The sequence below is a fragment of the Pongo abelii genome, chromosome 8 (assembly GCF_028885655.2).
Source record: "Pongo abelii isolate AG06213 chromosome 8, NHGRI_mPonAbe1-v2.0_pri, whole genome shotgun sequence".
NCBI lineage: Eukaryota > Metazoa > Chordata > Mammalia > Primates > Hominidae > Pongo > Pongo abelii.
In genome coordinates this window covers 101719465-101735362 of record NC_071993.2, presented here as the reverse complement: position 1 = coordinate 101735362, position 15898 = coordinate 101719465, and the positions used below count along the sequence as shown (strand labels likewise).

General features: G+C 39.2%; 1 protein-coding gene across 2 annotated transcripts in view; it reads right to left on the bottom strand.

The window, feature by feature from the left end:
• CYP2C9 (cytochrome P450 2C9) overlaps nt 1-15898 on the bottom strand; it is a 77567-nt gene that overhangs the window by 55693 nt on the left and 5976 nt on the right. For both annotated transcript variants that reach the window (XM_024253966.3, XM_024253967.3), the window contains exons 2-3: nt 4908-5070; nt 4586-4735 (exon numbers count right to left, since the gene is read on the bottom strand). In XM_024253966.3, the coding sequence (XP_024109734.3) occupies nt 4586-4735; nt 4908-5070 (313 nt within the window). The remainder of the gene's footprint in view (nt 1-4585; nt 4736-4907; nt 5071-15898) is intronic.

Here is a 15898-nt window from a genome sequence, read left to right as displayed (position 1 = left end):
TGGTCAGGCTGGTCTCGAACTCCCAACCTCAGGTGATCCAGCAGCCTTGGCCTACCAAAGGGCTGGGATTACAGGCATGAGCCACTGCACCTGGCCAAAAACTTTTATTTTAAATATAAATCCCAGGTAAGGCAAACAAGAAAGTGTAAATTGATAAGTGGAGTTTTTTTCTTCTGTAGCTTTTTAAAAATGAATTTTCTTCTTTAGGAACTAAATGCCCTCATCTCTAACCATCCTACAAATTTAACCTATTTAATTTGATATTGATTAGGCCCAGCCTATCATTTAATAGCTAAATAAATTAAATTATAGGAAAGGTTTTCTTGTTTGGTGGAGGATCTCTGAAATGAAGTTGTTATAATCAAGTGATTGATAAATTTTATATTCTTTAAATTTTCTTTTATTTTACTTTAAGTTCTAGGATACATGTGCAGAACGTGCAGGTTTGTTACATAGGTATACATGTGCCATGGTGGTTTGCTGCACCTATGAACCTGTCTTCTAGGTTTTAAGCCCCGCATGCATTAGGTATTTGTCCTAATGCTGTCCCCCTTCTGGCCCCCCATGCCCCAACAGATCCCATGTGTGATGTTCCCCTCCCTGTGTCCATGTGTTCTCATTGTTCAACTCCCATTTTTGAGTGCAAACATGTGGAGTTTGGTTTTCTGTTCCTGTGTTAGTTTGCTGAGGATGATGATTTCCAGCTTCATCCATGTTCCTGCAAAGAACATGAACTCATCCTTTTTTATGGCTGTGTAGTATTCCATGGTGTATATGTGCCACATTTTCTTTTTCCAGTCCATCATTGATGGGCATTTGGGTTGGTTCCAAGTCTTTGCTATTGTGAACAGTGCCACAATAAACATACATGGGCGTGTGTCATTATAGTAGAATGGCTTATAATCCTTTGGGCATATACCCAGTAATGGGATTGCTGAGTCAAGTGGAATTTCTAGTTCTAGATCCTTGAGGAATCACCACACTGTCTTCCACAGTGGTTGAACTAATTTACACTCCTACCAATGGTGTAAGAGGGTTCGTATTTTGCAACATTCTCACCAACATCTGTTGTTTCCTGACTTAGTAAGGATCACCATTCTAACTGGCATGAGATGGTATCTCATTGTAGTTTTGATTTGCATTCTCTAATGACCAGTGTTGATAAGCTTTTTTTCATATGTTTGTTGGCTGCATAAATGTCTTCTTTTGAGAAGTGTCTGTTCATATCCTTTGCCCATTTTTGATGGGGATATTTCTTTTTTTCTTGTAAATTTAAGTTCCTTGTGGATTCTGGATATTAGCCCTTTGTCAGATGGATAGATTGCAAAAAATTTCTCCCATTCTGTAGATTGCCCGTTCACTCTGCTGCTAGTTTCTTTGGCTGTGCAGAAGCACTGTAGTTTAATTAGATCCCATTTGTCAATTTTGGCTTTTGTTGCCATTGCTTTTTGTGTTTTAGTCACAAATTCTTGGCCCGTGCCTATGTCCTGAATGGTATTGCCTAGGTTTTCTTCTGGGGTTTTTATGGTTTTAGGTTTTATGTGTAAGTGTTTAATCCATCTTGAGTTAATTTTTGTATAAGGTGTAAGGAAAGGGTCCAGTTTCTGTTTTCTGCATATGGCTAGCCAGTTTTCCCAGTACCATGCTGTTTGGTTACTGTAGCCTTGTAGTATTGTTTGAAGTCAGGTAGAATGATGCCTCCAGCTTTGTTTTTGCTTAGGATTGTCTTGGCTCTACAGGCTCTTTTTTTGCTTCATATGAAATTTAAAGTATTCTTTTCTAGTTCTGTGAAGAAAGTCAATGATAGCTTGATGGGTATAGCATTGAATCTATGAACTACTTTGGGCAGTATGGCTATTTTCACAGTATCAATTCTTTCTATTCATGAGCATGGAATTTTTTTCCATTTGTGTCACCTCTTATTTCCTTGAGCAGTGGTTTGTAGTTCTCCTTGAAGAGGTCCTTCACATCCCTTGTAAGTTGTGTAAGTAGGCATTTTATTCTCTTTGTAGCAATTGTGAATGGGAGTTCGCTCATGATTTGGCTCTCTGCTTGTCTATTATTGGTCTATAGGAATGCTTGTTATTTTTGCACATTGATTTTGTCTCCTGAGACCTTGCTGAAATTGTTTATCAGCTTAAACAGTTTTGGGGCTGAGATGATGGGGTTTCTAAATATACAGTCATGTCACCTGCAAACAGAGACAATTTGACTTCTTCTCTTCCCATTTGGATACCCCTTGACTGATTGCTGCGGCCAGAACTTCCAATACTATGTTGAATAAGAGTGGTGAGAGAGGGCATCCTTGTCTTGTGCTGGTTTTCAAAGGGAATGCTTCCAGCTTTTGCCCATTCAATACGATATTGGCTATGGGTTTGTCATAAATAGCTCTTATTATTTTGAGATATTAAACTTTATATTTAAAGAGCTCCCAAATTTTCATCTATATGTTTCAGGAAGTCAGGGACCCTGAAAGAAGGGACCAGCTAAAGCCATGGCAGAAGAACATAAACTGTGAAGATTTCATGGACATTGATTATTTCCCCAAATTAATACTTTTATAATTTCTTATGCCTGTCTTTACTGCAATCTCTGAACATAAATTGTGAAGATTTCATGGACACTTATCACTTCCCCAATCAATAATCTTGTGATTTCCTATGCCTGTCTTTACTTTAATCTCTTAATCCCATCATCTTCCTGAGCTGAGGATGAATGTCACCTCAGGACCATGTGATAATTGTGTTAACTGCACAAATTGTTTAAACAATATGAAATCTGTGCACCTTGAAGAAAGAACAGGATAACAATGATGTTCAGTGAACAAGTGAGATAACCTTGAAGTCTGGCTGCCTGTGGGCCAAGCAGAACAGAGCCATATTTCACTTCTTTCAAAAGCAAGTAGGAGAAGTATCACTGAATTCTTTTTCTCAGCAAGGAACATCCCTGAGAGGAAGGTATTCCCAAGGGGAGGTCTCTAAAATGGCAGCTTTGGGAACATCTGTATTTTACAGTTGTAGATAAGGGATGAAATAAGCACTGGTCTCCCATAGTGCTCCCAGGATTATTAGGATGAGGAAATTCCCGCCTAATAAATTTTGGTCAGACCGGTTGTCTGCTCTCAAACCCTGTCTCCTGATAAGATGTTATCAATGACAATGAGTGCCTGAAACTTCATTAGCAATTTTAATTTCACCCCAGTCCTGTGATCTCACCCTGGCTCCATTTGCTTTGTGATATTTTATTACCTTATGAAGCATGTGATTTCTGTTACCACATCCTGTTCGTACATTCCTTCCCCTTTTCAAAATCACTAATAAAAACTTGCTGGTTTTGTGGTTTGGGGGGCATCATGGAACCTGCCAACATGTGATGTCTCCCCTGGACATCCAGCTTTAAAATTTCTGTCTTTTGTACTCTTTCACTTTATTTCTCAGACTGGCTGACACTTAGGGTGTATAGAAAGGGACTCACGTTAAAATGTCAGGGGCTGAATTTCCCCTGATACCTATAGGCCCTAAATAGTGACTTTAATCAAAAGTACTCTGAATGAATGGCCAGGCATTGAACAGTTGGAAATCTGTTAGTTTGTGTGTGTCATTCACAGATAAATCTGATTTTCAGTCTTTCACTTCATTGGGAAAACAGAATTTAAAAACAAGGTAATTTGGTATCCAAGCTGATAAACAGATTCATTGTAAAACTTCATAGATGAGTAGAGTTGGCAATGGAAAAAAAATAATTAAATAAATTTCTGAGCCAAAATTTCATAAATATGGTTGGAAAGAGATAAGTAAAACTGAAACAGAGCCAAATTATACATATGGAATGCAGATTACAGAGTTATTACTAATAATTAAAATCTAGTTAAATCATTTTATAAATTGACATTTGTGTATTTCACAGAATTATGCTACAGCATGTATTTACTGAAAATATATAAATCAATAGAGTAACAAGAAATAATTAATACTATTTTTAAAATAATGCTGTGTTTACAGAGAAATAATAATTGATGAGAACTGCACTAAGATATGCCTAAGCAATAAAAACTGTAGAATGTCATTACTGGCCAGAATGGCAAGCATGGGCCTAAAAGAAACCCCAGACAAGTCAGTGAGGCTGACCATACAAACACAGTCCAATTAAATAAAAGCACATGCCATTTGATTCACACTCCATACGGGTGTGATAGGGCCATTCCCACCATGTCCACTGGTCAAGTATTCTCTGGTGACATGTTCTGGAATAGGTAATGGGAAAAACACTGCTCTTTAGCTCTTTCAAAAAATGAACTCAAAATCTATATTCATGATTTCTTATTTGAAAGCAAAAAAGCAAAGTTCAGGAGAACATGGGAATAGATGAACATTTTATACCCAAACTGTATGCACAATCATGCCTGTACACACAGAGCACAAATATGTGCAAATTCCCTTGGCTCTCAGCTTCAAACCCCCACTTCACATGAGCTAACAACCGGGACTCATAATGAAAGATATGGCCACCCCTGACATGTTTCCAAGAATGTCAGTAGAGAAGATAGTAGTCCAGTAAGGTCAGTGATATGCAGTAGGGCACCCACCCTTGGTTTTTCTCAACTCCTCCACAAGGCAGCGGGCTTCTTCTTGAACACGGTCCTCAATGCTCCTCTTCCCCAGCCCAAAATTCCGCAGCGTCATGAGGGAGAAACGCCGGATCTCCTTCCATCTCTTTCCATTGCTAAAAATGATTCCTAACAAGAAGAGAAACAGAAACTAGGAGGGAGATCCCAGGCAAGAAAGAGGAAGCTGACACTGGGCAGCCATGTGGATAGGCCAAGCTCTGCCCAAGGAGCTCTGTAAGTCTCTGTTTTCCATCCTCCCCATCCCCAAGACAGATGCTGAAACAGGCACATGCACACCTACCGAATCCTCTGTTAGCTCTTTCAGCCAGTGGGAAATGGCCTCTTCCAGAAAACTCCTCTCCAAGATCAATCAAGGCTTCCTTCACTGCTTCATATCCATGCAGCACCACCATGGGTTCCAGGCCAAAATACACAGTGAACACAGGGCCATAGACCTTTGAGAGCTAGGAAAGTAGATATAGATAACAGCAAGTGAAGTCACTATTTTGTCCATTTACTAAGCCTGACTTAGCATGATATTTTCATTGTATTTGTATGCTTTTATTCAGCCACACAGGCTTCAAATATTTCTGAATTTTAAATATAAACATGATGATGATTATACTTGCCACTCAGATGGCCTATGATGTTCAAGGCAATGGTCAGACAATTGCTATGCAGATTACAATTAATACTCACATCAACATATTCAGCAGGTCTATTTACTCTATTTTAAACAAATGGCCAGGTGCAGTGGCTCCTGCCTGTAATCCCAACACTTTGGGAGGCCAAGGCAGGTGGATCACAAGGTCAGGAGTTCAAGACCAGCCTGGCCAACATGGTGAAATCACGTCTCTACTAAAAATACAAAAATTAGCTCGGCATGGTGGTGCATGCCTGTAATGCCAGCTATTTGGGGGACTGAGGCAGGAGAATTGCTTGAATGGGGACCTGGGAGATGGAGGTTGCAGTGAGCCAAGATCATGCCACTGCACTCCAGCCTGAGCTACAGAGGAAGACTCTGTCTCAAAAAAAAAAAAAAAAAAACTGAGCTCAGAGAATGACAAATTCATTTTCAGTGTCTCACAGCTAATATACAGCAGACCCAAATTTGAAATTCCACTTATTCAAACACTGATGCTTGAGAAATTTATCATCACTCTCGAGTCCACCTTAAGACCAATACCCAGCTTCAAGAACTAACAATTTCCTTGTTTAATAGCCTTTTATGATTATCATGCATCATAGCATTTATACTAAAAATATCTCTCTATGGACTCCACCTAGGACTCTCAGAAGCCCACATAGAGGCCCCTATTGCCAGGTCAATAGTCCTCACAGCAGTGCTCCTAAAATTAGATGGCTATAGGATTATACAAATCACCTTAATCCTTAACCCCCAACAGAGTTTACAGCTTATTCCTCCCTCATACTATCCTTATGAGAAATAATCGTAACAAACTCCTTTTTCCTGTGCCAAACTGATCTAAAATCACTCATTACTTTTCCATAAGCCACATGGCACTTGTTGTCATAGCGTTTCTCATTCAAACCCCCTGAAGTTTTACCAGTGCAACCGCCCTAATAACTGCCCACAGACTAACCTCATCCCTATTATTCTGCCTTGCAAACTCAAACTACAAACGAGTTCACAGCCAAACCATACTGCTAACACAGGGCCTTCAAACACTCCTCTCCCTGATACCCATATGATGACTCCTAGCTAGTCTTGCTAACCTTGCCCTGCACCCTACCATCAATCTAGTAGGAGTAGTCTTCATAACTACAGCATCATTCTCTTGATCTAATCATACCATCATGCTTATAAGGCTTAATATACTAATCGCAGCCCTTTACTCTCTGTATATGGTAATTATTACACAACGAGGGGTGTTCACATATCATATTAACACTGCTAAACCATTTTTCTCTCAAGAAAAAACCCTAAGACTTATACATCTTCTGAACTTCTTCCTACCATTACTAAACCCTAAGGTCATTTTGGGGTTTATATATTGTAGCTATAGTATAATTAAAACATTAGTTTGTGGATCTAATAATGGAAGTCTATAACTTCTTATCTATCACTTATCTGCTTTTGCTGGTCCTGAACCCATAGTTATTTCCTTTACAACAGGCATAAATTAATTCTTCAGAGAAGTTCAATTTTCATGGCTATTCTGAATAAAACACATGGCTAATATACTAGAGGACTTATTTAATGAAATCTCTAATAACAAACATGTTCCTTACTGTAGGGAGACCCCCCTGAAACTATTGCTACAGAATAAAGGTGAAATGCTCCTGATTATTGTAAATACAAAATTGCATGCAGGATTGTGTAAGGACAATGCCAGGTTGGACTGCCAGAACGAGCCAACAGCGCGTGATGTGTTTCCCCCTGCAGAGAGCCTATGAATGGATGTGCAGTCAGGGAGGTTTCACATCACCAAGATTCCTATCCCAGAAAAGCAGATGTTCATAGCTCTGGGAATGGAATGCGGCCCTTGTGGAGAACCTATAAACAGATGCATGGGGGTTGCCTGTCCATATGGATAAGATAGGGCTTTAAATGCCCTTATCTTGCCATGGCCCTTCTAGGCCTCTTTAGGGTTAAGACATACTCCCTTCTGAGAATTTCTGGTCTAACCGTTTGTCTAGCTTCACATCCTGTTTCCATGGATTGTTTGTAACCAGCTTTTGTTGCAATTGTTACTGCTGATTAATATCTTGCTAATCATAGGTTATGGAAAGATTGTGTTTCTGTTTTAAGGCTCTGTTAGAAATTACTGATGCACACACTATATTGTAAATTCTTATCTCTGTATACTGTACTTCTACATACAAATGTACTGTACTTCTACATACAAATGTTATGTTAAAGAATTACTTCATCCCCATGTGACCATCTCACCTCATAATCAAATGACCCTAAATCCCTCACTAACCTACCCCCGCCCTCACTAAACTTAATAATAAATGCTGGTATATCCAGTGCATTGTTGGTACCATGGGACCAGAAGGTGGTGACACCCCTGGACCCAGCTTTCACTATCTTGTGTGTGTCTATTATTTCTCAACCTGCCAATCCACCTGGGAACAAAGAGAGAGCCCAGTTGCATTGCAGGCTGCTGGCCAGATCCTGCAGTCAGATTTTGATCAAAAATTGGCTAATCAAATTAAGATCTAAGACAAACTGTTATATGGATGGGAGATAGAATTATGAGTTTAGAACATAGATTACAAATGCAATGTGATTGGAATACTTCTGATTTTTGTATAACTCCGTTTCAATACAATGAGTCTGTTCACAATTGGGAATCAGTAAAACGCCATTTACAAGGAAGTGAAGATAATTTAAGTTTAGACATAAGCAAGCTAAAAGAACAGATTTTTGAGGCCTCTCAAGCACACTTAACTGCTTTACCCAGTGCTGAAGTTTTAGACGGTATCTCTGAGGGATTCTCCAATCTCTTACCCCTTCTCAATTCCTACAATTTAAGACATGGTGGTCAGAAGAGGCCATGACTCAAGCTTCTATAAATTCTGAAAATGAGACTGAAGGGTCTTATGATATGCTTATTGGTACTAGTGATTTGTGGAATACTCCTGATCGACAATTGGAATATAATCAACGTATTTTAACTCAGGTTACTCAAGTGCGTTTACGAGCATGGGAATGTATTCAAGACACAGGCAAGGCCCCTTTATCCTTTAGTGCTATTAAACAAGGTCCTTCTGAACCCTATCCTGATTTCGTGGCTCAACTCACAGATGCTGCTGAAAAGGCTATTTCTGATACTAGAGCAAGAGATTTGGTTATCCGACTTATGGCGTTTGAAAATGCTAACACTGAGTGTCAGGCTGCCATACGACCATTACGTCATAAAACTCAAAACATACCTGATGATACCATAATTCCTTCCTACATTAGAGCCTGTGATGGTATTGGTTCTGAAACTCATAAAGCTGTGCTCATGGCTCAAGCCACGACCCCATCCTTAAAAGCAGCTGCTGTTATTCCTAATGTTCCTACAACAGGTGTGCCCAATACTTTTACTGGTACTTGCTACACATGTGGGGGAGTACGACACTTTAAAAAATCTTGTCCTTTACTTAATGCTAATCCCAACAACCTACTCCACAAACTACAAATTTACAAAAAACACCTACTACTATTTGCCCATGATGTAAAAAAGGTAAACATTGGATGAGTTCTTGTCGATCTAAATTTGGTATTAGTGGTAATCTGTTGCCTCCTTTAAACGTGGCCAACACTTTTTAATCCCCTTCCGTTTCAGGGAAACGGGGGGCGGGGCCAGCCTCAAGCCCCGATCCCAATCGGGGCTCCGGGGTTTTGTTTCCCCCTCCCTGTGGCTACCCCTATAACTGCACCAGCAATGCCTCAGAATCAAGTGCAAACAGTGCCACAGGCATTACCTCAAATTCCATACCCACAACCCAATGCCAATTACCCCCTCCTCTTGCCCCATTACAATGCCTGTCCGCCTCCACCACAGGAGGGGGCTCAATAGATTTATGTAGTACTCTCCCTTTGTCTTTACTCCCTGGAGAACAACCCGTCCTTGCTCCTACTGGAGTTAAAGGGCCTTTACCTAAAAATCATATTGGTTTAATTCTGGGTAGAGCTTCATTAGCATTAAAAGGTGTAACTGTTCATACTGGCCTTATCCATGCCAACACTACAGATAAAATCTGTTTGGTTATTTCTCCCAAATCTCCCATTTTCATTGAACCAGGAGAATGCATTGCTCAATTACTACTTCTCCCTGCACTGTGCCCCTCTGCAGAATCTGCTACTCACACAGGAGCTGAAGAAAATACCTTTAAACAAAACAAAGCTGCTTGTTGGGTTAATACTATTTCTTCTCATCGTCCCACCTGTACTATTAAAATTTCCAGAAAAAAGTTTGAAGGTTTAGTCGACACTGAGGCTGATGTTTCTATAATTGCTGCTAATCAGTGGCCTTCCTCTTGGCCAAAACAGCCCTCTTCAACTAATTTAGTGGGAGTTGGAACATCATCTGATGTATACCAAAGTTCTCTTATACTTCCTTGTACAGGACCTGATGACCAAATTGGCACTATTCAACCTTTTATTACTCCAATTCCCATAAATTTATGGGGACGTGATTTACTGCAACAATGGGGGGCTGAGGTATCTATCCCTTTATCAAATTATAGTGAAGCTAGCAAAAATATAATGTATAAAATGAACCTTGTTTCTGGAAAAGGATTGAGAGTTAACTGAGAGGGAATTAAAGAGCCCTTGGAACCCTCCCCAAAACTTAATAAATCAGGACTTGGATACCCTTTTTAGGTGCAGTCACTGCTAAGCCTCCCCCACCAATCCCTTTACAAGGGATGTGTGAATCACCTGTTTGGGTAGAGCAGTGGCCACTGTCCAAACACAAGTTGGAGGCTTTAATTGAAATTGTTGATGATTTACTACAAGCAAACACTATTGAGCCCTCCTTGTCTCCATGAAACTCACCTGTGTTTGTTGTACAAAAAAAGTCAGGAAAATGGAGAATGGTAACAGACTTAAGAGCTGTTAATGCAGTTATTAAACCTATGGAGGCATTACAATCCCGTATGCCCTCCCCCTCCATGATTCCTAAGGAATGGCCTTTAATTATCATTGACCTTAAAGACTGCTTTTTTCATATTCCTTTAGACAAGTCAGACTGCGAAGAACTTGCTTTCACTATACCTTCCATTAACAATTCAGCTCCCGCAGCTAGATATCAATGGAAGGTTTTACCTCAAGGAATGATTAACAGTCCTACTATTTGTCAGTTGTTTGTCAGTACTGTGTTGCAACCTATCTGACAGACTTTTAAAAATAATTACATTCTTCATTATACAGATGATTTACTGAATGCTGCCCCCACTAAAGATAAATTAATTCAATTTTACCTCTTTAAAATTAGCTGTTGCCAGTGCAGGACTCCACATTGCTCCTGATAAAATTCAACAAGCCACTCCTTTTCTGTACTTAGGAATGCAACTAGAAGCTCCCTCCATTAAGCCCCAAAAAGTCCAATTTCATACTGACAATTTCAACACCTTAAATGATTTTCAAAAATTAATAGGTGACGTCAATTATCTCAGACTGACCCAAGGCATCCCTACTTAGGCCTTATCTCATCTATTTGCCACTTTATCAGGAGATACAGATTTAAACAGTCCTCGCTCTCTACCTGAGCCAGCAAAACAAGAGTTGTCATTTATAGAACAAAGAGTGAGAGAGGCACAAGTCTCTCATATTGACCCAAATTTGCCTTTACAATTTTTAGTTTTTCCTTCCATCCACTCTCCTATGGGACTTATAGTACAAAATTATTCTCTAGTTGAGTGGGTGTTTCTTCCTAATTCAGCCTCTAAAACTCTTTCAATATATCTTGATCAAATAGCCACTTTAATATGGTTAGGACATCAAAGTATCACCAAAATTTCCAGCTTTGATCGAAACATTATTGGGGTCCCTTTGTCAAAAAATGAAGATAAAAATGCCTTTTCTACATCTTTATGCTGGCAGACAAATCTGGCTGAATTCATTGGCACTATTGATAAACATTTGCCTAAGTGAAAATTCTTTCAATTTCTAAGAAATACTTCCTGGATTCTACCAAAACTTACTCATTCATCACCACTAGAGACAGCCGTTACCATTTTTACTGATGGATCCAGTAATGGAAAGGCAGGGTATGTAGGACCAAAAGATAAAGTCATTTCTACTCCATACACTTCTGCTCAAAAAGCCAAGGTTTTGCTGTTATCTCTGAATTACAGGATTTTGATCAGCCTCTTAATATTGTTTCTTTTTTTAAATTTATTATTCTTATACTTTAGGTTTTAGGGTACATATGTGCAACGTGCAGGTTAGTTACATATGTATACATGTGCCATGCTGGTGCACTGCACCCACTAACTCGTCATCTAGCATTAGGTATATCTCCCAATGCTATTCCTCCCCCCACCCCCCACTCCACAACAGTCCCCAGAGTCTGATGTCCCCCTTCCTGTGTCCACGTGCTCTCATTGTTCAATTCCCACCTATGAGTGAGAATATGCAGTGTTTGGTTTTCTGTTCTTGTGATAGATTATTGAGAATGATGATTTCCAATTTCATCCATGTCCCTACAAAAGACATGAACTCATCATTTTTTATGGCTGCATAGTATTCCATGGTGTATATGTGCCATATTTTCTTAATCCAGTCTATCATTGTTGGACATTTGGGTTGGTTCCAGTCTTTGCTATTGTGAATAATGCCACAATAAACATATGTGTGCCTGTGTCTTTATAGCTGCATGATTTATAGTCCTTTGGGTATATACCCATTAATGGAATGGCTCGGTCAAATGGTATTTCTAGTTCCAGATCCCTGAGGAATCGCCACACTGACTTCCACAATGGATGAACTAGTTTACTGTCCCACCAACAGTGTAAAAGTATTCCTATCTCTCCACATCCTCTTCAGCACCTGTTGTTTCCTGACTTTTTAATGATTGCCATTCTAACTGGTGTGAGATGATATCTCATTGTGGTTTTGATTTGCATTTCTCTGATGGCCAGTGATGGTGAGCATTTTTTCATTTGTTTTTTGGCTGCATAAATGTCTTCTTTTGAGAAGTGTCTGCTCATATCCTTTGCCTGCTTTTTAATGGGGTTGTTTGTTTTTTTCTTGTAAATTTGTTGGAGTTTATTGTAGATTCTGGATATTAGCCCTTTGTCAGATGAGTAGGTTGCGAAAATTTTCTCCCATTTTGTAGGTTGCCTGTTCACTCTGATGGTAGTTTCTTTTGCTGTGCAGAAGCTCTTGAGTTTAATTAGATCCCATTTGTCAATTTTGGCTTTTGTTGCCATTGCTTTTGGTGTATGAGACATGAAGTCCTTGCCCATGCCTATGTCCTGAATGGTAATGCCTAGGTTTTCTTCTAGGGATTTTATGGTTTTAGATCTAACATTTAAGTCTTTAATCCATCTTGAATTGATTGTTGTATAAGGTGTAAGGAAGGGATCCAGTTTCAGCTTTCTACATATGGCTCACCAGTTTTCCCAGCACCATTTATTAAATAGGGAATCCTTTCCCCACTGCTTGTTTTTCTCAGGTTTTTCAAAGATCAGATAGTTGTAGATATGCAGCGTTATTTCTGAGGGCTCTGTTCTGTTCCATTGATCTATATCTCTGTTTTGGTACCAGTACCATGCTGTTTTGGTTACTGTAGCCTTGTAGTATAGTTTGAAGTCAGGTAGTGTGATGCCTCCAGCTTTGTTCTTTGGGCTTAGGATTGACTTGGGGATGCAGGCTCTTTTTTGGTTCCATATGAACTTTAAAGTAGTTTTCTCCAATTCTATGAAGAAAGTCATTGGTAGCTTTGTGGGGATGGCATTGAATCTGTAAATTACCTTGGGCAGTGTGGCCATTTTCATGATATTGATTCTTCCTACCCATGAGCATGGAATGTTCTTCCATTTGTTTGTATCCTCTTTTATTTCATTGAGCAGCGGTTTGTAGTTCTCCTTGAAGAGGTCCTTCACGTCCCTTGTAAGTTGTATTCCTAGGTATTTTATTCTCTTTGAAGCAATTGTGAATGGGAGTTCACTCATGATTTGGTTCTCTGTTTGTCTGTTGTTGGTGTATAAGAATGCTTGTGATTTTTGTACATTGATTTTGTATCCTGAGACTTTGCTGAAGTTGCTTATCAGCTTAAGGAGATTTTGGGCTGAGACAATGGGGTTTTCTAGATATACAATCATGTCATCTGCTAAAAGGGACAATTTGACTTCCTCTTTTCCTAATTGAATACCCATTATTTCCTTCTCCTGCCTAATTGCCCTGACCAGAATTTCCAACACTATGTTGAATAGGAGTGTTGAGAGAGGGCATCCCTGTCTTGTGCCAGTTTTCAAAGGAAATGCTTCCAGTTTTTGCCCATTCAGTATGATATTGGCTGTGGGTTTGTCATAGATAGCTCTTATTTTTTGAGATATGTCCCATCAATACTTAATTTATTGAGAGTTTTTAGCATGAAGGGTTGTTGAATTTTGTCAAAAGCCTTTTCTGCATCTATTGAGATAATCATGTGGTTTTTGTCTTTGGTTCTGTTTATATACTGGATTACATTTATTGATTTGCATATATTGAACCAGCCTTCCATCCCAGGGATGAAGCCCACTTGATCATGGTGGATAACGTTTTTGATGTGCTGCTGGATTTGGTTTGCCAGTATTTTATTTTTGCATCAATCTTCATCAAGAATATTGGTCTAAAATTCTCTTTTTTTGTTGTGTCTCTGCCAGGCTTTGGTATCAGGATGATGCTGGCCTCATAAAATGAGTTAGGGAGGATTCCCTCTTTTTCTATTGATTGGAATAGTTTCAGAAGGAATGGTACCAGCTCCTCCTTGTACCTCTTGTAGAATTCGGCTGTGAATCCATCTGGTCCTGGACTCTTTTTGGTTGGTAAGCTATTGATTATTGCCACAATTTCAGAGTCTCTTATTGGCCTATTCAGAGATTCAACTTCTTCCTGGTTTAGTCTTGGGAAAGTGTATGTGTTGAGGAATTTATCCATTTCTTCTAGATTTTCTAGTTTATTTGCATAGAGGTGTTTGTAGTATTCTCTGATGGTAGTTTGTATTTCTGTGAGATCGGTGGTGATATCCCCTTTATCATTCTTTATTGCATATATTTGATTCTTCTCTCTTTTTTTCTTTATTAGTGTTGCTAGCAGTCTATCAATTTTGTAGATCTTTTCAAAAAACCAGCTCCTGGATTCATTAATTTTTTGAAGGGTTTTTTCTGTCTCTATTTCCTTCAGTTCTGCTCTGATTTTAGTTATTTCTTGCCTTCTGCTAGCTTTTGAATGTGTTTGCTCTTGCTTTTCTAGTTCTTTTAATTGTGATGTTAGGGTGTCAATTTTGGATCTTTCCTGCTTTCTCTTGTGGGCATTTAGTGCTATAAATTTCCCTCTACACACTGCTTTGAATGCATCCCAGAGATTCTGGTATGTTGTGTCTTGGTTCTCGTTGGTTTCAAAGAACATCTTTATTTCTGCCTTCATTTCGTTATGTAACCAGTAGTCACTCAGGAGCAGGTTGTTCAGTTTCCATGTAGTTGAGTGGTTTTGAGTGAGATTCTTAATCCTGAGTTCTAGCTTGATTGCACTGTGATCTGAGAGATAGTTTGTGATAATTTCTGTTCTTTTACATTTACTGAGGAGACCTTTACTTCCAAGTATGTGGTCAATTTTGGAATAGGTGTGGTGTGGTGCTGAAAAAAATGTATATTCTGTTGATTTGGGGTGGAGAGTTCCATAGATGTCTATTAGGTCCGCTTCGTGCAGAGCTGAGTTCAATTCCTGGGTATCCTTGTTGACTTTCTGTCTTGTTGATCTGTCTAATGTTGACAGTGGGGTGTTAAAATCTCCTATTATTAATGTGTGGGAGTCTAAGTCTCTTTGTAGGTCACTCAGGACTTGCTTTATGAATCTGGGTGCTCCTGTATTGGGTGCATATATATTTAGGATAGTTAGCTCCTCTTGTTGAATTGATCCCTTTACCATTATGTAATGGCCTTCTTTGTCTCTTTTGATCTTTGTTGGTTTAAAATCTGTTTTATCAGAGACTAGGATTGCAACCCCTGCCTTTTTTTTTGTTTTCCATTTGCTTGGTAGATCTTCCTCCATCCTTTTATTTTGAGCCTATGTGTTTCTCTGCACATAAGATTGGTTTCCTGAATACAGCACACTGATGGATCTTGACTCTTTATCCAATTTGGCAGTCTGTGTCTTTTAATTGGAGCATTTAGTCCATTTACATTTAAAGTTAATATTGTTATGTGTGAATTTGATCCTGTCATTATGATGTTAGCTGGTTATTTTGCTGGTTAGTTGATGCAGTCTCTTCCTAGCCTCGATGGTCTTTACATTTTGGCATGATTTTGCAGCGGCTGGTACCAGTTGTTCCTTTCCATGTTTAGTGCTTCCTTCAAAAGCTCTTTTATGGCAGGCCTGGTGGTGACAAAATCTCTCAGCATTTGCTTGTCTGTAAAGTATTTTATTTCTCCTTCACTTATGAAGCTTAGTTTGGCTGGATATGAAATTCTGAGTTGAAAATTCTTTTCTTTAAGAATGTTGAATATTGGCCCCCACTTTCTTCTGGCTTGTAGAGTTTCTGCTGAGAGATCCGCTGTTAGTCTGATGGGCTTCGCTTTGAGGGTAACCTGACCTTTCTCGCTGGCTGCCCTTAACATTTTTTCCTT